Raw genomic sequence first — 24,916 nt, 5'->3', positions numbered from 1 at the left:
CAGTGAAAGAGGAGGAAGTTTGGGGGAAATATTACTTAACAGCATGTTTTAAAATAGAAGCGATGCCTTATTTCAGAGAAGGAAATTCTCTGAAAGGTTGAAAGGTTTTAAGAAATGAATGATAGTTTAGCATCAACTGAGGAAAAAACATACTCTGTTGACAACAGAGGAGACAATAATAAACACTTGCAATACGATTTAAAACAAGCTCTATGCCCTGAATGCTGAAAGGTGGGCCCTGTATGTCAAAGGGCATATACGAGTCCACATAAAGACAAAGCACCAAATGAAATGATTCATTCTCACATCGAAGTCTCATCAGATCAAAAAATCTGGAACACCTTCGGACATAGGCTGATTCTTGTTTCTCCATCAGCACTCTGGGATCTCAGACAAGAAAGGAGGAAAAATCAGTATTTGCTCAGGATCAGGATCACTCGAGAGGAGTAGGAAGACTCGAAAAGGAGACTTGCCCCACGTTGGCTTTTCACCTACTACTTGTGACTGTGGAACAGCCTCCTGGCTGTGCTCGGTAGTGACTGCACACCGATAGCACTGCTAGTTTCTGTGCTTTGGTCTGAGAGCTTTTGGTTCTTTCATTCTCTGTCAGCATGTCTCCGCCTGGCATGAAGGCCATGTACAAGTTGCCTCTATCATCAATCTCTTTGAGGACTAGTTAAGCTAAGTCATCCCTGGTGGCCCCTGGGAAAAATGCAAGAACGGAAGCATTAGCAAGCATTCCTGCCTGTGTGCGAGGGTCCGCCTTGGTAGTCCACCCCCAAATCTTGCAAGGACCGTCTTCCAGTGGGCCTCCCCTGTCCTTCTGAACCCTGTGTTGGGGGGGGGGGTGGGGGCGGGGAGGGGGATCGAACATTGTGGCAATAACCAAGCTTCTAAATTGCTGAGCTGGTTTTCATTGAAGTGTGAGAAGGAGGTTTTAAGGCAGATAGACAACATCCTGTTGTTGGGGAGCTCCTCTCTCTTTTTCTGCACATCTGGCTGAACTGGGAGTCAGGTGGCTGACTCGCGCCCGGCTTGCAGCAGCGGTCGTGACATCTGCCTTGCACCGTCCGTCGCCTCAGCGGCCCGAGAGTCCCCCAGGCCATGGACGCGGTGGCCGTGTACCACGGCAAAATCAGCCGGGAGACGGGGGAGAAGCTCCTGCTGGCCACGGGTCTGGACGGCAGCTATCTGCTGAGGGACAGCGAGAGTGTCCCGGGCGTGTACTGCCTGTGTGTGCTGTGAGTAGGTCGCGGTGGCCTGGGGGGGGGGGGGGACGCGCCGGGCCCGAAGAGGGCACCTGCTTGGGGGCGCACGGGTGGTGTGGGCGGGAGGCGGTGGCAGGCGACGTCCAGGCCTCCTCCACTGACCACATGATGGCCCCGAGGCCTTCCTCAGGTCCAGCCTAGGTCGGTGGCGGACCACGCTTTGGCTTAGGCCCCTCACTGAGGATTTCGCTCCCCCGGCCCTCACTCTCCAGAAGGGCCACCCCCTGGTCTTTTGTGGCAGCTGCTTAGAATGCCCTTTGGGGTGGGGAAACACAGCCTAGAATTTCCTTTGCTTCGAGAATGATCCAGGCTCCCGACTTCCCGTTTTGACCTCTAGTCGAGGCCTGCAAGGTGGAGCCCTGGGATGGTGGACTGGCCAGAATGGGGGCCACCAGCTCCTGGGAAAAGGAAAGGGCTCTCTCCAGACCTCCGTAAATGGAATTGGAGGCGTCCTCCCAAAGGAAGAGGACAGGGAGAGGAAGAAGACTAAGAAACGAAATCTTACTTTTAGAGTGCAATGCCTGTTGGGTCGCGGTGCTGAGAGGGGTGTGTTTGTAAGGAAAGCTCCCTCTCTGCATCTGCTTACTTAGCTTCCTCTAGAGGAGCTGGGTGTGGGGGCATGGGGTTCCAGAAGTAGGACCCTTCTTGAGAAAAAGCTAGGACTAACAGGAGTGGTAAAGGGCATGGAGGGAAAACACCCTTGTTATGATTCAGCTCTGCCCTTTACCTAGGCATGCCTTAGTCTAACACCCATTTTGAATCAAATGCACCTTCGTCTTGGCTCCAGGGCTCCGGGGTCAGGGTCAGGATCTAGCAATCCTGCGCTAGTCTGATGGTAGGCCTGTGACGGTGGCAAGTTAACCTCTCAGTGCCTCACTTTTCTTGTCCGTAAAATGGGTATAATAATACTACCTACCTCCTAGCATAGGGAGGATCAAATGCGATAATGCCGGTGAAGAATTTAGCACTGGGCCTGACACATCATAAATGCTCGGGAAGTATAAGCTAGCGTTATTAGTTTTGTATTTGCTTTCAGTCGAGTTCTTTCAGTGCTCGTGGGGCATTTCTAAGGAAGGACCTAGCTCCATCACTTTTTTTGTCAGCAGAATAAAAACACCCATGAAAACACCTACGCTGCGTAGTAGGTTCTAGTCGGAAACAAAATGAAGGAACGGGCTTGGTAGTAATTTTGATACCTAATGAGACACTGCAAGATTGTGAAGTACTTTCTGGGTCAGTGAAGAGAGATCCTACTGAGGTGGTTATTAGACGATTTTCGCTGTTTATCGTTTTTTCTTTTTTCACGTGGTCAAGCCATGCATGTGGTAACTCTCGGGCCATGCTAAATACATTGATTCTACAGGCTTCAAGAGAAATACGTGGAAGCAGGTGAATCTCTTGGGCTCGGATATTTTTTTTTTTCCTTTTGAGATGCAGTTGACATACGATGTTCTATTAGTTTCGGGTGTAAAAGCATAGTGGTTTGACAATTCCGTGCATTACAAAATGCTCACCGCGATCCGTGTAGTCCCCATCCATCACCATACAAAGTTATTACGATATTGTTGGCTGTACTCCCTGTGCTGTGCTTTTTCATCTCCGTGACTTATTTATTTTATAACTGGAAATTTGTACCTCTTCATCCCCTTCACCTATTTTGCTCATCCCCCCCATCTCTCTCCCCTCTGGCAGCCACCAGCTTGTTCTTTGTGTTTAAGATTAGGTTTGTCTTGTCTTTTGGATTCCGCATATAAATGAAATCATACGGTATTTGTCTTTCTCTGCCTGACTTATTTCATTACCGTAATACCCTCTAGGTCCGTCCATGTTGTCACAAATGGCAAGATTTTATTCTGTATTTTATTCTGTTGATGGACACTTGGGTTGCTTCCATATCTTGGCGATTGTAAACACATTATTGTAAATAACGTAATAAACATAGGGGGCATATATATATATTTTTTGAATGAGTGTTTTTGTTTTCTTTGGGTAAATACCCAGTAGTGGAATTACTGGATCGTGGTATTTCTATTCTGTTTTTGAGGAACCTCCATACTGTTTCCCATAGGAGCTGCACCGGTTTACATTCCTAGCAACAGTGCAGGAGCGTTCCCTTCTCTCCACACCCTTGCCAACACTTGGTATTTATTGTCTTTTTGATACTAGTCTTGGGCTCAAATCTTTATGGTATGCTTACATTATTGTTTTTGCCCAGTGGAAACTGGGATAGGTAGGTCAGCGAAAGCCAACTAGTCTTCTTAGGCTCTTTTCTTATCAAAAGAATGTGGAGGAATGAGTGGGCAAACAAAAGGGGCTTCTTTAGAGAAGCTGACAAGGGAGGTAATGAACCCCTTAAACTAGAGGTTAAAAAAAAACTTAACTTGGCTCTGAGGAGCTCCACAGTGTGTTACTTTTTTTTTTAATTTTAGAGAGAGAGAGTGGGAATAGGGGCAGAGGGAGAGAACAAATCTTACGCCGGCTCCACACTCAGGATGGAGCCCCATGCAGGGCTTGATCCCACGACCCTGGGATCATGACCTTCCCCGAAATCAAAAGCCAAACGCTCAATCGACTGAACCACGCAGGTGCCCCTACAGCTTGTTACTTTTGCCTCTTGCCTCAGAGACCACTTCCTTGACCACCCTCTCTGTGCCTGTCATACCCTATCACTTTATTTTTCTCCAAGGAGCTTTAAACTATCTGCCATTTGCTTGTTTACTTCTGTATTGCTGTGTTCTTTCGCAAAAATGGAAACTGAGTGAAGGCAGGGACGTTGTCTCCCGCACCAGGAACACAACCTAGCACATAGTAGCCATTATGAGGCACATAATAGACACACGGTAGATATTTTTGAATCAACAAATGAATTGCCATGGCAAATAGTCTTCTTTACTGCAAAGAGCTTTGGGCTGATACTCAGGAGGCCAGGGTGTGGACTCTGGGGAAGTCACTCAACTTCTGTGGGTTTTGGTCTCCATAGCTGTTAAATAGGAATCGTAATGTGTGCCTACCTTCTGCATGAGAGCTGTTGGTAAAATTTGCAAAAGAGAGGACAACTTTAGCCCTTTGCCCATGTAGGCCAAGGCCGCGGAAGGAATTAATTTAGGCAGGGTGGGAAATTCTTAACCGTTTAAGTTTTTACCCAAAGTGAATCTTGCATAAATTCAGTTTTTACGACTCTTAGTTCTCCATGCAAACCTCCCTATGAAGTTGCAGAATAAAGTAGGCAAATTGGGAGTCCCCTAGCATGTCTTTTGATGGACACACTGGGGCCTCAAAGTCTTAGAGTGTGATTGCCAGACCGAGCTACAGAGGGAAGACACAAGGGTACATTGTCTTTTATGAAAGTTTCTCAATCTTTCTGAGCCAAGGGTCCCTTTTGATAAACATAAAAATTTCATGCCCCCATTTTAGTACTACGCCGTAGTAACAATCATCAAATTTTATCTTGAAATAAACCACGTACTCATTTCAAACCAAAACCTGTACGCTTATGATGTGCAGCAGAAATAACAATGTAAATGGTGTCATATACTCATGAACAACAAGATCTAGCTAACAAACATGAATTGATTGTGGAGTTCACTCAGAATAGTTTTTCATTTTGTGTTTTGTTTTTTCCCATTATCCAAGAAGGTTTGGCTGAGTTTTAGTTTTTGTATTTCTATTGTAGAAATAACACATTACATGGGCCTTTCAAACTGTACTCTACACTTTCAAACAACGTTTGCTCCTTTCCCTGGTTCTGAGCCTTTTCCTAGGTTCAGTTTTGGAAAATTGAATCTTATAAAGTACTGAAGGTGTTTTCCATTGATAGAGTTGTTCACCTTCCTTTAAAGTGAGTTTTCCTTTTGGTTATTTTCAATAAATAAATCTAGTTTTTTGTATAATGAGTCTATTAAAAATAGATCCTAATACCTTTTCATATTATAGAAAATTTGAAAAATGTAGAGAATGGAAATGAGGGAAATCATCTATAGTTTTATAAGCTACAGACAATTGTTGAAAATTAAGTGGATCTTCTTTCTTATTTTAATAAATTGCTCTGTAAACACACATGTGCTCTTACAGTATTGTATTCTACTGCATTTTCCATTTAACATGAAAAAAACCCCATTCATATGTAATGTTCTTACAAATGATTTTAAGACATTATTTTTAATGGCTGCATGATAGGTCAGCCAGTAAATGTACTATATTTTCCTTAACCAGTCATCTATTATTAGACATTTGAATCATTCCATTTTTATTTGCTGTTATGTCCTCATGATTCATGTTTCAGTCCATAAAGATTTCCTTGTATGTATGATTACTTCCTTATAGTGAATTTCAAGATACGTAATTTCTAGGTCAGGAAACATTAGCAGCTTAGGATTCTTGATATATGCATGATCACCAAATACTTTTTCCTAAATGGTTATGCAAGTTTATATATATGCTCACCAGTAATGCGTGAGAGTGTCCATTTCACCCTCCCCTCCCTAGAAATGGGTATTCTTGTTAACAAAAATTTTCCTTGAAACTTGGTGTCTTACTCTTTATTTCATATTTCTTTGTTTAGTGAGTGTCTTTTCTATGGTTGGTAAGCTGTTGTATTTCCTTGTTCATAAATTGGCTCTTTGTGTACCTTGCCATTTAACCATTTGGATCTTACTATTTTTCTTAACACATTATTAATTTTTATATACAAATCGTTGATGTGTTGCAAGTATCTTTCCTCAGTTTAGTGTTAGCCATCTCAAACAAGTTAACATTTAGTAGTTAAATCTGTTGCTCATTTTCTTTGTGTTTAGTGTCTTCCTTTGTTTCCCAGCCTAGAAAGTTCTTTCTCCTCCAGAGATGTCCTAAAACTTCACTTCAGTTTTTGTGTTCAATTTATGGTTTGGTTAGTTTACTCTTTGATTCCATGTGGAACTTCATTTTGATGTGGGGAAAGGATCTAATTTGAGTTTGTTTCAAAATAGCTAACAATTGTCACAATATAATTGTAAATAGAACTTCCATTCCCCATCAACTTCCTAGCCTACTTTACCATATATTAAACTCTAACATATAGCAGTTATTGTTTCCCAACTATTTGGCTTAACTGATCTATTATTCTTGTATTGCTAACACTATAGTATGATAAAGTTTAATACATTTAAACAATTATTTGCTCTTATTTTTTTCCAAAGATTTTATTTTTAAGTAATTTCCACACCCAATGTGGGGCTCAAACTCACAACCCCGAGATCAAGAGTCACGAGCTCCACCGACTGAGCCAGCCAAGTGCCCCAATTATTTGCTGTTCTTACTTGTTGGTTCTTTGAGATGCAATCTAGAATAATTTGTTTTTAATTTTAAAAATCCCATTGGGATTACATTAAACTCATTTAATAAATTAAGGAGGAATTGTCATCTTTAAAGAATGTAGTCTTCCCATCAAGAAACCTGATACATCTCTCCACTTCTTAATTTAAAAAATTTGTATCTATCAATAAGGTTTTGTAGTATTCTTTTTATAGGTCTTGCACATTTTTAAAAATGTATTTCTAATCATTGTGGGTATGAATGTGTGCGTCAGGTTTTTTTTTTTGTTTCTATCATAAATGGGATTTTCTTTTTCCACCATATTCTTCTGTTGCTTAAGAAAGTTACTGACTTGGCATATTTTTCTTATGTTCATCCGATATACTAAAAGTGCTCTTATTAATGTAAGTAGGTTTTATTTTATTTTAGGGTAGTTTTTTAAAGTTTATTTTTTTTTATTTTGAGAGAGAGAGAAAGAACGAGCAGGGGAGGAGCCGAGGGAAGGAGAGACAGAATCCCAAGCAGGCTCTGTGCCATTGCAGAGCCTGATGTGGGGCTCAAACCCTGAACCGTGAGATTATGACCTGAGCCGAGATCAAGTGTTGGACGCTTAACCGACTGAATCACCCAGGTGCCCCTCTTTTAGTGTAGTTTATTCTTTTTGGTTTTCCATGTATATTTTCTTTTCATTGAGGTATGTACACATGAACTCTCACAGTCCTTCTCTTCTTACCCTCAATGCAGACAGCCATGGGGAAAGTCCTAAATGCCCAGTGGGATAGTTTGATGGTGATAAGAGAAAAACCAGTTTAAGATATTTAAAATAATTAGTTTGCAGAAATGGTTTATTTCCATAAGTAGCATTCTTCTGTACATCCCTGACTTTGCTTGCTACCTATCTGATGGAAGATTTGGAAGCAGAAATGCTATTATATTCTTTACAAGGGCACATAATGAAGTCACTTGACATGTATGGCTTTGGATAAAAGGATAATTATCTTTTTGTCCTTTGAGATTAAAGGGATGATTGGGAATAAAGTGCCTATCAAACCACTGAACTGGAGAAACGGGGGAAGGAGCAGTGACGAAATCAAATTCCAGTTTACCAGTTGCAATAGAGGGGAACATTGTAGCAAAGAACTCAAAAGAATGAGAAATGATTACTTAATTTACAGTGAGTTTTTGAATACAGTTGGATATATGTGTTGGTGCCGCATTTATCTTCATGATAATTTAGGTCACCAGAGTTATTTTGGATGTTCTGAGTAAATCTATTAATGGCAGAGCAAGCCTGAAAGGCAGCCTAGGATTAAAGTTACATCCCCTACATCAATGGACATTTCATAGGCCAGCAAATCAAGTGCTGATTCTGGTTGACAATGCAAAATTGAAGTTGCAAGATTAATCTGAGGATGTCATTTGCCTAAGTGAAGGAGAAGTCTGGGTCAACCTTTTTTGGGCTCTCCTCAACTGGCCTCGTCCCTCCAGCCCCTTCTTTCGTTCTCCCCCTCAATGTTTGCCTCCGGCCCTGAGGCCAAGAAGGTTCCCTCCCTTTTTGAGACTTGTGCTTTTGGAATCATCTTAACACCAATGTATTAATTCATTCCCTCTGATATGAGAGGGGCAGCATAGATCTTTCAGCCAGACTCTGGGTATGCATCCCAACTTTGTAAAACTAGCTGTTTTACCTTGGGCAAGTTACTTAAACTTTCTGTATCTCAGGTTCCTTATCTGTGAAAAAGGAAATGGTAATAATAATAGTACTTACCTAATAGGGTTAATAATCCGCAGAGGATTATTACACAAGTTAATATTTATAAAGCTAACATGTAGTAGGTGTTTGTTACTATAAATAAAAGGTCTACAAATAATTGCAATACAAAGTTAGAACATCGTAGGAATACATAAATATGTATGTTATGTGGCAGTTAAGGGGAAGAAGACGTGATATTTATTGTCATGACTAATCGAAACTGGTTTTACATATTTTTCCCACCAGAGTTGAAGCTGAATGACTTGATGGTTCTGAAAATTCAAGTTCACTCTGAAAAAAATGAAGATTGAACCATAGGAAATTCAGAAATTTCTTGAATCAGAGTATAGTCTCAATAATGATGGCTTTCTATAGGATAACATTTTTCTGGGTATAAAAGTTCTGAAATATTTGTTAAAAAAATCAGTCACATTATAATTGTGCCTTGAATTTTGCACATAGCATTAAGCATTATTTTGTAAGCATGAAGGAGTCAGATGTAGCTAAACTTTTTCTTCTCTGTAGGCCTTGAAGTGGTATAAAGAAGGAATTGATGTGGTTTTGTTAGTTCTAAACCAAGGTCTGTCCCCAACGCTGACCCTTTGAGAAAATAAGTAATAAACCAGGTTGCTTTCTTCTCATTCATTTCTTTAATTAAGTGATCTCTGCCCCCAACATAGGGCTTGAACTCATGACCCTGAGTTCAAGAGTCGGATACTCTACCGACTGAACCAACCAGGCACCCTCATTCATCTCTAACCAGGGCACTTTTTTAAGGGTTGGGACAACTTTTGACAAAATAAAGGCAAATTTTAATTTTGGCTGGGGCTGAATCAACACATGCTTTGTAGTCATTAAAATGCAAAGTATTTGTGAAGAAAATTAATGACAATAACAGCAACAAAAAAACCTCTGCTGTTGTCTACCAATTATTCGTTTTCTAGCTTTTTTTCTTCATGATAGATTTTGAATTCCAGGCTAATCAACAAGTCCGACAAAGATTTGGTGGAGCAAGGAGGTTAAAATTACACCACATTCTTAGTTTGTCTGTATCAATGGAAAGAGTCAGAAGAAAGATAATCCTAAAAGGGATATAACAGGGGCACCTGGGTGGCTCAGTAGGTTGGGCGTCCAACTTCGGCTCAGGTCATGATCTCACGGTTCGTGAGTTCGAGCCCTGCGTCGGGCTCTGTGCTGACAGCTCAGAGTCTGGAGCCTGCTTCAGATTCTGTCTCCCTCTCTCTCTGCTCCTCCCCCGCTCATGCTCTGTCTCTCTCTCTCTCCTTCAAAAATAAATAAAAACATTTAAAAAAATTGAAAAAAAGGGATGCAACAGTTTGAAAAAATAAATTATATTTTTCTGATTTGTAACTTGCTTAGACTAGGTTTCTAAAGCACGAAATCATAATTTTGCTAATTTTTCTTTAAACAATGTTATTAGTCATGGGTGCCTGGGTGTCTCAGTCGGTTAAGCGACTGACTTTGGCTCAGGTCATGATCTCGTGGTCTGTGAGTTCGAGCCCCAATGTCAGGCTCTGTGTTGATAGCTCAGAGCCCAGAGCCTGCTTCAGATTCTGTGTTTCCCTCTCTGCCCCCTCCTGCTCGTGTTCTGTCATTCTCTCTCTCAAGAATAAATAGACATTAAAAAATTTTTAAAAATGTTATTAGTCACATATAACTTTATAGGAAAAATTAATATGCAAGGATGCATTTATATGAGTTTAAATTTACTTCCAGTTTGTATACATACAGGAATGGGTCTGAATAGTTGTAATCGGAGTGGGGTCTCCATGGATCTCCATGGATCTTCTTTCACATACCATAATTTTATATTAACATAATCCATGTGCTTAACATTCTTTGAAAAATATAAGAGGGCTCTAATCCCTTTGAATTTTGGTATAATTTTGAATGGTTCTTTCTGTTACCATTTTCTTATTTTGAATAACATTCCTTATTTTGGGGTACTTAGGTTAATTCTATTTTTTTCACCATTAAAATAGAACTCCTATGAAAATCTTTATGAAACTGCTTTGTCCCTTGATTCCTTGGAGTGTGTGAAGATAAGCAAGGTCGTTCAGTGGGTCGAAAATATGCACGGTTTTATAGCTCTTATTATAACTTTATTTCCTAGAACAGCAGTTTTTCAGTGGACAGGGAGAGAGTATGCATCGTTTGAAAAAAACATATTCAGTATTTTGGTTTAATTTTATGTTATAAAATGATCATTCCATAATTCAAGCTACAGAAAACAAAACCATGAAATTTTGTTGGAAAAGAAGAAGTCAGCGGTTCAGAAACACTGCTCTGTGGAGCCTTTTGAAACCATTGAAAAAGCTTCAGCTTATATTTATTTTTTTTCTTTTAAACAATTTGTTTATTTTGAAATTAAAAACTTTTCCTATTGAAGGTATAATTGACATGCAGTGTTATGTTAGTTTCAGGTGTACGATATAGTGATTCAACATTTCTGTACCTTACTCAGTGCTCATCACGGTAAGTGTCCTCTGAATTCTCTGCGCTCTTAAAGCGGAGACTGACTACGGAGGCGGTGGCACAGAAGTGCCCTCGGCGAGTGGAAAGAAGCCAGCTTGACTTTGCAGAAATTGCCATCAATAATCCCATAGGTGTGGGCATTCTCTTTGCATTTTAATCCGCCTGTAACTGGAACGTTCTTACAAATCACCTGGAGATCTTGTTAAAGTACAGATTCTGATTCGGCAGTTCTGGGGCAGGGCCTGAGGTCCTGCATCTCTAACAAGTTCCCAGGTGATGCTGATGTTATTACCCTGGGAATGTAATTTGGATGGCACTGTTTTAGAGCTCTTCCATCCACCACCTTAGGGTAACAAGAGTTGACACAGGGGATCTGGGTCAGTTCCCTCAGTGACATGAAAGTGGAAGAGATGAACTACTGGCTTATCTGAGAGGTGAACCGATTCTGCTCATTCAGAAATCTGAGCGGCGGGGGAGTAGGAAATTGTTAATATTAGGTGGGTTAATCACAAGAAGTCTTAGGTGCCACTGACATTAGGTTGTTCAGAGACTGAAGGAGGGAAGGGCTTTTGAAGTGGTACTCAGGTTCTTGCTGCTTAACTGAAAGTGAGATAAGATCAGATTCGTTAGGAAACAATTTTCAAAACAGACTCATTTATTTTGACTAAATGAAGATGAATGATAGTAGGGAGATAGATTCTTTGTATGTTTTAGAGGCTCGCTGTTTTAGAAAGTGAAAACTGGTCACTTACAATTTTGCTTGCATTAGTGCTGAGATTTTAAATAATGCATTTCCATATCATCTTTAATGATACCGAATTACTGCCCTTAATCGTTTCCCATAGGAAAAATGGAACTAAGGACCTATGTTGTTTCTCTGCTTCTGTCTCCATTTTGCTCTGTGACTTTAAGAAAATCACTTAAAGCCCTATGTTTTGAGTTCCCATGGTGAAAAATGGAAATCAAAGCCCTCACTTTGTTCCCTGTAGAGTACTTACTGAAATTGGAGGGTTTCGAGGTGGATTTTATTGCTCAAAAAAACAAAAGACTTTAACAATGTAATATTTTATATTTACTTAGCATGTTTTTTATATATGCATATATCAAGCTATTTTATATGTGATCTAAAGATGCTGGCAAACCTTCATAATGAAAATGAAACATTTCCTGTAACCACACCAGCAATTAAATTGATTTTTTTGGTTTCACAAATCGGATGAAACGGGTTATAGTCTTTTAGAAGTATTTTTTTTTTGTTCTTTAGGTAATCAGTACTGATGAATATTGATTAAAGATATAGTAATTTAATCCGCATATTTAAGGACTTTTAGTTCTAAAGGGAATTGATGGTAAGTGAGGTCAGTTATTCAAGGATGACCTTCTGTCTGGAATGCTTTAGAATCATCTGTTCTTTAAAGTTTAAATATATGTATGTATGTATGTAGAGTGTGAGCTGGGGAGAGGTGCCACGGGAGAGGGAGAGAGAGAATCTTAAGCAGGCTCCACACCCAGCATGGGGAGTAATGTGGGACTCGATCCTATAACCCTGGGATTGTGACCTGAGCCAAAATCAAGAGTCAGATGCTCAACCGACTGAGCCACCCAGGTGCCCCAAATACTATTTTTTCTTACCAGAGTGTAGCATGTATTCGAACCAATGATTTATATTGACCCAAACTTGTACCTAAGAGTAACAATCAGAAAACGTATAAAATAAAATTCTGTTGACTCAGAGAATTGGATCCATATTAATATTCAAACTTTGAAATAATTCGGAACAAAGTTTACCCTACTTTTCTATGAAGTAAAGGTTTGTTAGGCAAATTAAACAGCATTATCATAGATACTAAAATATAATCAATAATCTACATCCATTATAGTATGGGGACCAAGAGCTGGGGCTCTAGAGTCAAACAGGCCTGATTCAAATCCCATCTTTGTTGCTTGGTCTCTAGTGTGGTTTTAGTTACTTAGCTTCTCAAAGTCTTGGTTCCCTCATCTATAAAATTAATTTCACAGTATAAAGGTCATAGGATTTTTGTGGTGTCCAAAAGAGATAATTCATGTTCTATGGACTGAATTGTATCCTTGTCAAATTCATATGTTAAAACCCTAACCCCCAATGTGGCTGCACTTGGAGATAAGCCTTTGGAATATAGTTAAGGTTAAATGAGGCCATACAGGTGGGGCTATAATCCAATAGCATTGGTAGCCTTATGAGAAGAAGAGGGGCGCTTGGGTGGCTCAGTCGGTTGGGTGTCTGACTCTTGATTTCAGCTCAGGTCATGATCCGGGGTGGTGGGATTAAGCCTCGCATCTGGCCCCACGCTGAATCTCTCCTTGAGATTCTCTTTCTCTCTCTGCCGCTCTTCCCTGCTTGCGTTCTCTCTCCAAAATAAAAATAAAATAAAATAAAACTCTTGGCATCAATTATACAGATATACAGTATGCTTACACACTCAGTGATGGGGGAGAATATTTACCCCATCTAAAGGACAAGCTGCTTTCAAGTACTTTAGCAGGACATTTTTTGAATTGAAATTACAATTCTTACTATGTATATTGTAAAGTAGCCATAATAGTAATATTGTGGAAATACAGTATTATATTAATTATATTTATAATAATAATTATTATTACTATTAAGTGGACCTTGCACTACCTTATCCCAGTGAAATATTTTTCACCTTAAGGCTCCATATGTACTTAAAAATAATTTGATGACACCTTGTTAAATCTATTTAATAATTCATGATTTTTACCAATTACAACAGGTCTCTAGCTTCTTCTTGTCCAAAACGTCTCTCAACTAGACAAATCCTTAAGAGTATGAACTCCCACATTTTATTTTATTTTATTGCTTACAAAAAATTTTTTTAATGTTATTTATTTTTGAGAGAGGGAGAGACAGAGCATGAGCATGGAAGGGGCAGAGAGAGAGGGAGACACAGAATCCGAAGCAGGCTCCAGGCTCTGAGCTGTCAGCACAGAGCCTGACATGGGTCTTGAACTCACGAACTGTGAGATCATGACCTGAGCTGAAGTTACAGGCTTAACCAGCTGAGCCACCCGGGCACCCCTATTTTATGTTATGTTATGTTATGTTATGTTATGTTATGTTGTTATGTTATTAATAAAGAAGATTATTATGAGGCACCTGGGTGGCTCAGTCGGTTGAGCGTCCGACTTCGACTCAGGTCACGATCTCGAGGTCCGTGAGTTCGAGCCCCGCGTCGGGCTCTGGGCTGATGGCTCGGAGCCTGGAGCCTGCTTCCGATTCTGTGTCTCCCTCTCTCTCTGCCCCTCCCCCATTCATGCTCTGTCTCTCTCTGTCTCAAAAATAAATAAACGTTAAAAAATTTGATAAAGAAGATTATTTTATTTTATTTTATTTTATTTTATTTTATTTTATTTTTATTTGAGAGAGAGGGAGTATGTGAGCTGGGGATGGGCAGAGAGAGGAGAGATAATCTGAAGCAGGTTCCATGCTCAGCACAGAGCCCGATGTGGAGCTCGAGCTCACAATCGTGAGATCATGACCTGAGCTGAAATCAAGAGTCAGACGCTTGGGGCGCCTGGGTGGCGCAGTCGGTTAAGCGTCCGACTTCAGCCAGGTCACGATCTCGTGGTCCGTGAGTTCGAGCCCCACGATGATCTCGCGGTCCGTGAGTTCGAGCCCCGCGTCAGGCTCTGGGCTGATGGCTCGGAGCCTGGAGCCTGTTTCCGATTCTGTGTCTCCCTCTCTCTCTGACCCTCCCCCGTTCATGCTCTGTCTCTCTCTGTCCCAAAAATAAATAAAAAACGTTGAAAAAAAAATTAAAAAAAAAAAAAAAAAAAAAAGAGTCAGACGCTTAACTAACTGAGCCACCCAGGTGCCCTCTGAGCTCATGCATTTTAAAAAAAGGAAAAGATAAAGAAGGCTCTCTGGAAACTGTGATTAGCCAGATATAATATGTAAGCAAATCAGAGCCCCCAAGCTTTTCTTCCTACGAATGCAATGGTACCATATATGTGTGTCCCAATATATGTAACATTCATATGTAATCGTTAAGCTCAAATTTAGAGCATCTGTTGTTCTTTTGGAATTTTTCAGTAATGGAGGTTTATTCTTTCGCAGGTATCAAGGTTACATTTATACATACCGAGTGTCCCAGACAGAAACAGGTTCTTGGAGTGCTGAGGTATAGCTCTTTTATTTATTTTTTGCTTCTGGGGATATCAGGGAGGTGTTTGAAATTTAGGCTGGTTTTATAAAAGAGTTGTCAAATCCTACATTTCCCAAATATTCATGAAATTCAAATCACTAAAGCTCCAACCCAAAACTGTTCATGGATCATTAAGAAGGCTTTAGAGAATTTTTGTTCCAGTTCTGTTCAGCCACCATTGTATAGAATGGTCTCACTTTGCGGGAAAGATAAAAAAGTTGAAGGATTGTGTCAAACTTTTAGTGCCTATGCAAAATTTTGGAAAGCATATACAAAGTATGTAAAATGATTAAATAAGCAATTATTTACCAAATGATACCAATATGTGTGTTGGTTCTATAGTGGATTAAACAAAGTGAACTCCTGTTTTCTAAGAGCCTATAATATGCTTAGGGAGATAGATACAACATGAATTAAATAACGATGTGAGAGCTCAGGGTTTGTTGTCAGCGATATCTGGGTTCCAGGTCTGGTCCCCCCCTCCTCCCTGACAGGTCTATGACCTTGGGCAGGTTACTTAACTTTTCTTTGAACAGATCTCTCCATCTGTGAAATGAGCCTAAAAATAGTTCCTTACTCATAGGGCTCATTTTGAAGATTAAATGAGATAATGCATATAAAGAAAGCTCTTAGCCACAGGACCTGCACAGTAAGCCCTAAAAAAACGTGACCTCACCCAAATTGCTGAACAACATAATTGTATATGTTTATTGCTATGTTATTTAGCATAGGGATTCAAAGAAGGGAGGATTTTTCAAGTATTAGTAATCAAGACTGCTGTATATGTGGAGGCCAGACTCCCAGCTGAGCCATGTGGGAAGGACATGGATAGGCAGAATGAAATTAGAGGGAACATTGCAATGGTTTTCAAGGTATGCTCCACAAAATTCTAAGGTTCTTCTACCTGGGTGCCTTGGGGTTGCCAGGGGGTGGGGGCCAGAGAGAGAGGAGGACATAAATGGGTATGCTTTTGGGTCGCTGATTCATCTTTGATCTGAGCAGGTCACTTTTGTTTTGCTTATCAACTGGGGCTCGAATACGATTTCCTGAGAAAAATGGGCTCTGATGGCTTTGAAAACATTTGAAAGTCACTATGCCATTACAAGTAATGCCTGCAGAATGAATCTATTTCCATGTACCAGGGTAGTATATCACATCTCACCGATGTAGAGGTCTCAGCAACTGAACCTTTTGACCTCAAATGCTTTCTCTGATTTCGGACTCCTTAGAAACAGTCTGTCCTTATAATGAAAGCACTTCATTGTGAGCGATTTGAAAACATTAATGGGAATATCTCCTGTTAATAATTCAATCTGCGTGTTTAAGAAATTCTAAAGTCTAGACTTAAATAGCTGCAACTTTACAAATTCATCAGTAAACTAGAAAGCCCAAGTTGCAGACGACAAATGTGTTGAACTACTGAGATGAAAATTGAGGGCAAGTTTTCAAACACATTGATGCTCTATATAGTAAAGAATTTATTGTTAATAATAATTACAATTAATACTTAATTTATTATTAATAATAATTACAATTAATACTTAATTTATTATATCACAGATAATTAATACTATAATACTAATTAGAGGAAAAGCAGTACCATTTCTAATCAAAACTATACCTGTTTATATTTAAAAATTCTCTGTATCGCTGCAGAGATGATTGAATAAGAAATTAAATTTCATTTATTATGAAGCATAATTGTGTTGCTATGTACATATATATATATATATATGTATACAATCTGAGTAGAAAAAGCCCTTCTCCCTAGAGAAGTAGCCTTCAGCTGCTGAAGAATACTCTATGGAAAGGATCTTAAATTATTAGGGTTTAGCTAATCTTGTCTTTAAATTTGTTTTCTTCTATTTCGAGTATAACATCATATGCAGATTGTTACATGCTTATGATCATGTTAAGGGAGAAAGGGCTTATTGGACATAAATGTCCTTTCATCCTGTTGTCTGGTTTGACCCCGTTTATATAATAATATTGTAATTATCTGCACCAGGAGAGCAGAAGATTGGCATGTTTTCTCCAAAGGGGAAAACAGTTTTAAAAAATGCTTTAGACTTATTTTTGAAATGCATATTGCATTTTCTTCCCATCTACTAAATTTGCTTTCGTAGTTATGTTTTTGCTAAGGGAATATTAAACTAGTGTGTACTCTCAGAGCTCATATCACCTGACTGGAAGAAATTTCTCTAGAGAATATTGAAGACCAGCTGTGATCCAAAGCATGTTTCCATGGATAAGTAAAGAGATGACAGTATGGGAAAGGTGCAAATTTGAACAATAGCCAAGTTCAGTGGCAGAATGGGAGTTGTCAGTGGTACAATTCTTATGGCGAATGTGTTTTCAAAATTGGTTAAATGACAGATGTTTATACTGTTTTTTGGTGCAATGCTTTGGTTTGCCATACTGCAGGAAAAATCATGGCAGTAACACTCCATCCTCTGCGCAAAGATTGTGCTAGAAATCTAAGTAAGTCTGAGATTTGTTTCAAAGAGTGGAATGAAATTTGAACCCGGATCCACCGAATTATGAAAGCTACACATTGTGTAAATTCCTACTTTTAGAAAGACTTTTAGGTTTTATCATTGCTTAGTGTGTTAACTTATCTCTTGTGACTCAAGCTAAAATTTTGCTAAATGGTTAATATAGAGAATTCTACACACAATCAACTATCATTTATTGATATGTGCGTTGTCATCAGTACACTGTAAAAAAATGTACCAACCTCCCCCCGTGGACTTCAGTGCCTTTGGGCTTTTCTGGATATTTGATCATCAGTAGATGCTAAATAATTTTCCTTATTAACCTAAGCAAAACGCTATAAATTAGGGCAGTCATTTGCCAGCAAAACATTGCATCCCAAATTCAAATTACACATCCAGTGCTATTATTCCTTTCTGTTAGTGTGGGTAATCAAGTGTTAACTACATATAAGTCCCCATAAAAAAGATGCTTCTGTTGATAAATGGTTTTACAAGCCACAAGAACAGCTAAAATGATGTGTGGTTTGAAATATTTCCACACTGAGGGAGTGTATAGTTTCTCTTCTGGCTGGTGACTCAAACTTCTCTAGAAACTGTCTGGTCTCATCGTCTCTGTTGGTGAATTTGTTGTGGGTGTTGGCTTGAAAGACAAAAGACTAGGTTCTGGGATCCGGAGCCAATTCTACTTCTGGTTATGTGTGTGACCTTGGGCAAGCTGAATTATCCCTTTGTATTCGCATTTTCTTATCTGTCAGATGGGAATAACCAAATCAGCCAATCACTGCCAATGGGTGAGGAAATAGTGGAGGCAAATCACGGGAAAGTGCTTTGAAATGAAAAAGTGCTCTAAGGGGGATATAAGGAGGTATTTTGTGCCTGTGACCTGCCCGTGCAATTTAGAGATTCTGTCTAGGAGCCCACAAACTGTTTGGAGCCCTGGAAGAATGGCCGTGGTGATTTGGATGAGGTCTCAAGTCGAGTTCTGGGAAGGTGTTTTGACCCAAGGGGTGGAGCCGAGTGCGAGAGTGTTCTACATCTACTGAGGCTCCGAGCTGTGCGAGCCTGTGAGTGACACTAATTTAAGGCTGAAAAGAACTTTTTCGATGCTTTCAAAGAAAGATCCCTTACCCCAGTGGAGGAAATGAGGGAGCTACTATAGACGGCTTGCTGTCTTCAGCTTTTAGTGTAGTTGGGCTGAAGATTTCAGGCCAGCCTTCAGTTTTTTCTCATTAAATGCTAACAAACAAACAGCTCCCACCTCAAGAGCCTTGCAGATGGAATCGCTGGAAAACAGCTTTCTAAAAAAAACCTAGTCATTGTTCAATCGCTTATAGCAATACTGTTTTATTTTATGTAAAATGACAGTTTTGAGCTGATGCCTGAAGCTGGGCTCATCAGCTTTTGCAGGAAATTGTTGTTGATTTCAGCCGTGCCTTTGCAAGCGAGTTGATGTCAGGAAAGGAACACATTTTAATAGTCACTTGCAAATAATGATCTCTTCAAAAGCAAACAAACAAATAAATAAAGGTGACCTTAGATAGTCTTTCATTTTCGTGTCAGAGAGAAAACCTTGTCACAGTGAAGTGTTGGCGGAGAGCAGTTTTGGGGAGGATAGGGAAGTTTCCCGAGGAGGAAAATATTTCCTGTGAAGGATGAAGCAGGACATATGGTGAGGGGAGAGAGAGAGAAGGACTAACTAGCTGTGCGTTGTGTGTATCCTTACAGTCAATTTTTAATTTCCTGTGTAGCATTTTATATTGTGGAATGATGACAGGGAGGATGGGTTGGTGGTGGTGGTGGTTGTTTGGTTTCTCAGGCTTTTTATTAATGACCTGTACGATCTGTGTTTTCTCTGTATTTAACTGCATCCTCTCTGTTGGTGCATTCATTGTGGGTAATGGCCTGTATAGCCTTAGAGGCTCGGGATGTATGATGGGTAGCAGGCAGGGAGGGCAGGGCGATGAGCAAGAGCTTGTACAAACTAATACCACCCCCGGGAGAACTGAAATGACAGCTCATTAGCTCCTCTTGCAGGGAAGTTCAGCCAACCAAAGTAAGCTCTTCTAGAAATGTTGTTGTTTCCTTTTTCCTGATGTTTTCAAATATTTGAACAGGTCACACAAATGTTACCTTTCTAAGCATCCCTCACGCATTTCGTAGGCCTACTGGTATCATTAGGAGGTACGTGAATAATTTGCTCGGCCTTTTATTTTCCAGACGGCCCCCGGGGTCCATAAAAGATTTTTCCGGAAAATAAAAAATCTCATTTCAGCATTTCAGAAGCCAGATCAAGGTATTGTAATACCTCTGCAGTATCCAGTTGAGAAGAAGTGCTCAGTTAGAAGCGCACAAGGTACTGCAGGTACGGTTTACTGTTAGTTTTCGACAGGGTTTGGAGGCTCGGGGTTAGAAGTTAACCTACTCACAAACACAGAGTTATGGGAAGTTCTGTAAGAAACATGCAGTGGGTATTGCCAGCCAATCAAGTGAGAGGGGGCTACTCACGTGCTATGGTTTCAATATGCTATACTGTACGCTCCTAATAAAACTCTGGGAAAGTATAACAAATTCTATGAGCCCACATGCAAACTCGTCCTTTCCTGTCTTATTCTCCGTAGTCCCTTTTGTCAAAACGGAAGTACCGTTTCCCTTCACTGATTCAGACACAAACAAATGTGAAAGATGGGACAGTTTGGAAAACACCCGGGCCGTCCTTTACCTTTGCTCAGTGAACTGTATTTTCCCTTCAGGGATGGAAAAGCTAATGTTAGCTTGGCCCACGCCATCCTAAGTTCTGAATTTGTGGTGCTTGAATTAATGAAATTTTATCATAGCAAAAGGAAATTGAATTAGTTCACTTTATGATGCCATAGGCACAAATTGTTACATCTCCTGAGCAAAGCTCTTTTAGTGTATATATCAAGCTACCGACAGAATACCGGACAATGTCTGCACTTAGCAGATATGTGATTGTTTACTCATCTGTTGAAAGGGGTTAATCACTTGTTTGGAGTAAGAGGATATGCCTTGATTGAAACAAGGCATATCTGTGATAAAAAAAATGAGTTGTTATGTCCTTTTTTGACAGGGACCAAGGCTTAGCCATAAACCGACAATTAGACTTAAGTGCTGAATTAAATTAATGAGTAGTTAGCCTTTGGAATAGAAATGTAAATAGAACTACAATTTACAAATTACAAACTACAGTTACAAACTATTCCTTTCTGCTCAGTATTCCATTCTTTATAAGTCAGTTTTTTTCTTTTCTTTTTTTTAATGTTTATTTATTTTGAGAGAGAGAGCGTGAGGGAGGGGCGGAGAGAGAGGGAGAGAGAATCCCAGGCAGGCTCTGCACAGTCAGCGTGGAGCTCAATGTGGCCGTTGATCCCATGAACTGTGAGATCATGACCTGAGCCAAAATCAAGGGCTGGACGCTTAACCGACTGAGCCACCCAAGCGCTCCTACAACTCAGTTTTAAGTACTGGTTGCTTGAGCTATATCACTGTGTTGTATCTTTGTGAGCTTTATGCCGTTGGAAATGTTATGATTGATTATAAGTTCAAGTTAACCCGTTCAAGTTTATAGCTTGTAAGTTTATCTTTTCTTGATTTTTGTTATTATTTTTCTTTAGGGAGAAGAGAAGATCCTGATGTCTTCCTGAAAGCACCATGAAGGAAAATAAAATACCTTTACTTTATTTTCTATAATTTAAATATATGCTAAGTCTTATATATTGTAGATAATACAGTTCAGTGAGTTACAAATGTATTTCTAAAACCATCATCGTCCTGTAATGGAAGTATCTAGCATGATGTAAAAGCTGAAATGGACTTTGCCGATAATGAGGAGCTTTGAAATGAGGACTGGGGAAAAAAAGAATTCCACAGGTTATGTTCAGTTGTTTTTACGAACGGGAAATGATTCAAAACACAGTGATACCTTATAAAAGATTAATGTCAATTCTTGCCAAATACAAATAAAAATAACCCTCAGTTTTTCTCAAAAGCACCATTTTTAGTGAAATATTATTTGACAACTACTGATTCTAAGATGTCTTGCTTGATTAGATGTCAGGAAGCTGGTTCGTGTCCCTTGTCTTTGTCGTGCGTGGTTCTAATTAGGTATTATGCTCTCCACTAGTTATGGTGGTGAAGACCCTTATGGGGAATTTCTGAAGTTGTGCACTGTGTGTTAAAACAAGTACTAGATAAAGAGTGAAGAATTTCTGTTTAATTCTGAAAGCAACCTTCTTGCCTAGTGTTCTGATATTGGATAGTAGAATCCACAGACCAATCTGGAGTTTAAAAATCCCATAATTTAAAATATGCCCTAAACGTTTGTTATAATTGAAATTACATTACAAATCCAATGAAATAGACTTTTTTTTTTTTTTTTTTTTTACCATCTACCTCTGCCCCGGTTGTTGCTACTCCGTGTAAAACCTAATTTTGAGAGGAAGCTTCGGCATCTGGGCTCATGAGTAGCTGATTTACAAGTGCTCTCCCTATTAGCCCCACCAGAGCATTGGAAACCTTATGGTTATGTTATTTCTCAACAGTTCCAAGTGATGGCAACCTGAGAGCCAAGATTTTACACAGTGACAGATATTTATATTTTTTTGGCCACATTTATATTTTCATGACTTTTGTGATTTGATTATATATCAAGCTGTTTCAGGGCTCCTGGAATTCATTCACTCAACAAACAGAATAGGCACTGAGGTAGAGAAGTAAAAACCCCCAGTCCCTGTGCTTAGGCAGTGCACTGTCTAGTTGGACAAGAAAACAATAACGATTTTAAAAAGTAACACGAAAAGACAAAAAAAAAGACAATGAAAAGTGATAAGCACATGGTAAGTGAGGTTCCCAATGTGCAGGTAGATCTGTTGTTAGAGGCCAAATGAGTCAACATAAATACTCTGGTCCATGGTCTGTAGGAAAATGCTAAATTCTATTGTAAACTAATAAATCGGAATTCTGGCTTTTACGTGAGTGGGGGTGAGCTTGATGAACTGCCGAGAGACAGAGCTACTCTCCGTGCATTGGCAAGATCTGGCCTCTGAGCATTTAGCATGGATGCAGTGGGAGTGCAAAGGTGGAGGTTGGCCGTGATCATGTATTGTGGGCAATTTACCATTTCTAGAAATAAAAGGATCACTTTAACTTGTAAAGGAATTCGGAAAGCTGACTTTCAAAACCAAATGTGTATGTTTAGATAATTTTTCCTTATTTGTGGCGTGGGTTTAAATTTTAATAGGCATAACTAATTTTTACTCTCTCTAACTTGTTCATTCTGGAATAATCCTAAATATATGAATTATGTTTGCATGTTCCTTTACCAGAGTCTTTTTTGAAAAAGCCTTTTTGAATCATGAATGGTCTTTCATATTTTAATAAAGTATTTGAAAGCTTTATTTACCTAATTTGTCTTAAAATATTTTTAAAAATATTGAGAGATAGATGCTATTAATATATGAAAGCGTTGATGAGGGCCATATTACTTATCTTATTGGACAGATTCCCTGAAAAAGGTAAGTGCTTTTCTGAGTTTGCTACTGTCAAATTTTCCAGTCCACTATCTTCTTGTGCTGGCCTTTTATTCATAATTTTTTTTCCACCTTTTCTCTCCCAGCATAAGCTTTCTTGCTATTTCCCAGTACATAATAGCTTGTGCCTTTACAGAAAGGTCATATCCTTGCCATATCTAAAATATTGCCATGCTAACATATACCTGTAAGATGCTGAGTCAAGATAGAAAAATGCACATATATTTCCAAGTGTACACCTTTCTTCAGAAAAAAAAAACTGTGTCAGCAAGCCCACAAGAACATGACAGTTTATCAAATAGTCATTCATTTCCTCTGAAGTTTGTTCTTAAGAGATAAGGTCAGTAAGGGAGACAAGCTTAGGTAATTGTCAGTTTGGCTATTACAAGCAAGTAAGCTCTGTGGTAGTACATAGGTAGAATAAGTCTATAGAAGATGCTTCTGATTAAGACTTCTAGTGTAAATGAAGGGTTGGGTTTAAGATGTTATTTGCGGTAGAATGGATAGAGAATTAAAAATGTGAGAAAATAGCTTTAAAATCTGTTAAGGTTTAGACATCAGCTCACGTTTTATTTGATTCACTTTACTGAGTTCAGAATCCAGAGTCTATTAATAATAAAATCCTGATTTGCCCTTGAGCATCTCAAGGTTACAAGATGCCTAGTCTTCCTATGCATGAGCTATAAATTCAACGTCGTCCCCTATGGTTGTCCTTGCAGTAAATGGGATCCCATTATTTGAGGGTTTGCAGCTAGGTGTGAAGTTAAACTACCTAGTTTGGACACTTATGTAATTTGGGGTCATTGGCCAAACTTGTAGTAAAACGCTGAATTTTCACCATTAGGCCATTTGCCTCTTAAATGAATATTCTTATGTAGAAAGATACAAGAAAACTGATTGGAGAGAGCCCATCAACATAAACTCGAGATCTGAATTTTTTTCAGCTCTGTCAGATTATTCGAGTGGTCTTAGGTAAGTCAGTCTGTTACCATTGTTGCGTTTGCCACGTTGGAAAAATGAAGTCTCCCTCACCTCCCAGGATTACTCAGGTACTAGAATTATATAAATTTAAGGTAGTAATATTACTAAACATTTAAATAGCATTGATATTCGAAGATCTCTAAAAGTGAGGGTGAATAGGGAAGGAATATGGAGAAATCTATCTCCTTTAATAGTCTCAATGTAGGAGCTCTTGCCTCTTTTTTTTAAGTTTTTGTTCATTTATTTCGAGAGAGAGAGAGAAAGCACGAGAAAGGGAGGGGCAAACAGAGAGGAAAGAGCAAGAATCCCAAGCAGGCTCTGCACTGTCAGCGTGGAGCCTGATGTAGGGCTTGAAGCCATGAACCATGAGATCATGACCTGAGTGTAGATGGAGTCGGGTGCTTAACCGACTGAGCCACCCAGGCATCCCTTGCCTCTTTCTTTTTGTACTCTGAGGGTGGGGTGGGATGGGTATTTAAAAAAAAATGACCAGGTGATACTAATATTCCCACCCCTCCACTGACACCATTGCGTTTTGCTGATTGGGTGTGTTGAAACAATAAGATTGTCTTCTGCTCCGTGACTCTTTTCACTGTATCTGTGTACAGTAGTCCCCACCCCTCCCCCCCCAGATGCGGGGGGATGCATTCCAAGACCCCCATGGATGCCTGAAACCATGAATAGTACCAAATCTTATGTATACTATGTTTTTTCCTATATGTACATATATATCCGTGACAAAGTTTAATTCATAAATTAGGCACAGCGAGAGATTAGCAATAGCCAGTAACAAACGAGAACAATTATAACAATATACTGACATGAAAGTTACATGAATGTGGTCTCTCTCTCAAAATTTCTTAGTGTACTGTACTCACTCTTC

At 39.4% G+C, this 24,916-nt stretch overlaps 1 protein-coding gene across 2 annotated transcripts; it reads left to right on the top strand.

The window, feature by feature from the left end:
* Positions 1-916: 916 nt before the first annotated feature.
* SH2D1A (SH2 domain containing 1A) lies at positions 917-22,920 on the top strand. 2 transcript variants are annotated; one of them, XM_019438141.2, is made up of 5 exons: positions 917-1,241; positions 2,583-2,657; positions 14,924-14,987; positions 19,724-19,868; positions 21,139-22,920. In XM_019438141.2, the coding sequence occupies exons 1-5, from the start codon at positions 1,105-1,107 to the stop codon at positions 21,177-21,179; spliced, it is 462 nt and encodes a 153-aa protein (XP_019293686.1). In that variant the 5' UTR covers positions 917-1,104; the 3' UTR covers positions 21,180-22,920. The 2 variants fall into 2 exon arrangements, with proteins under 2 accessions (XP_019293686.1, XP_019293687.1); XM_019438142.2 differs by lacking the exon at positions 2,583-2,657 and having other exon boundaries at positions 924-1,241.
* Positions 22,921-24,916: the final 1,996 nt, after the last annotated feature.

The sequence above is a fragment of the Panthera pardus genome, unplaced genomic scaffold (assembly GCF_024362965.1).
Source record: "Panthera pardus isolate Hobbes unplaced genomic scaffold, ASM2436296v1 HiC_scaffold_27, whole genome shotgun sequence".
Lineage (NCBI taxonomy): Eukaryota > Metazoa > Chordata > Mammalia > Carnivora > Felidae > Panthera > Panthera pardus.
This window is presented reverse-complemented; position numbering and strand designations above follow the sequence as displayed.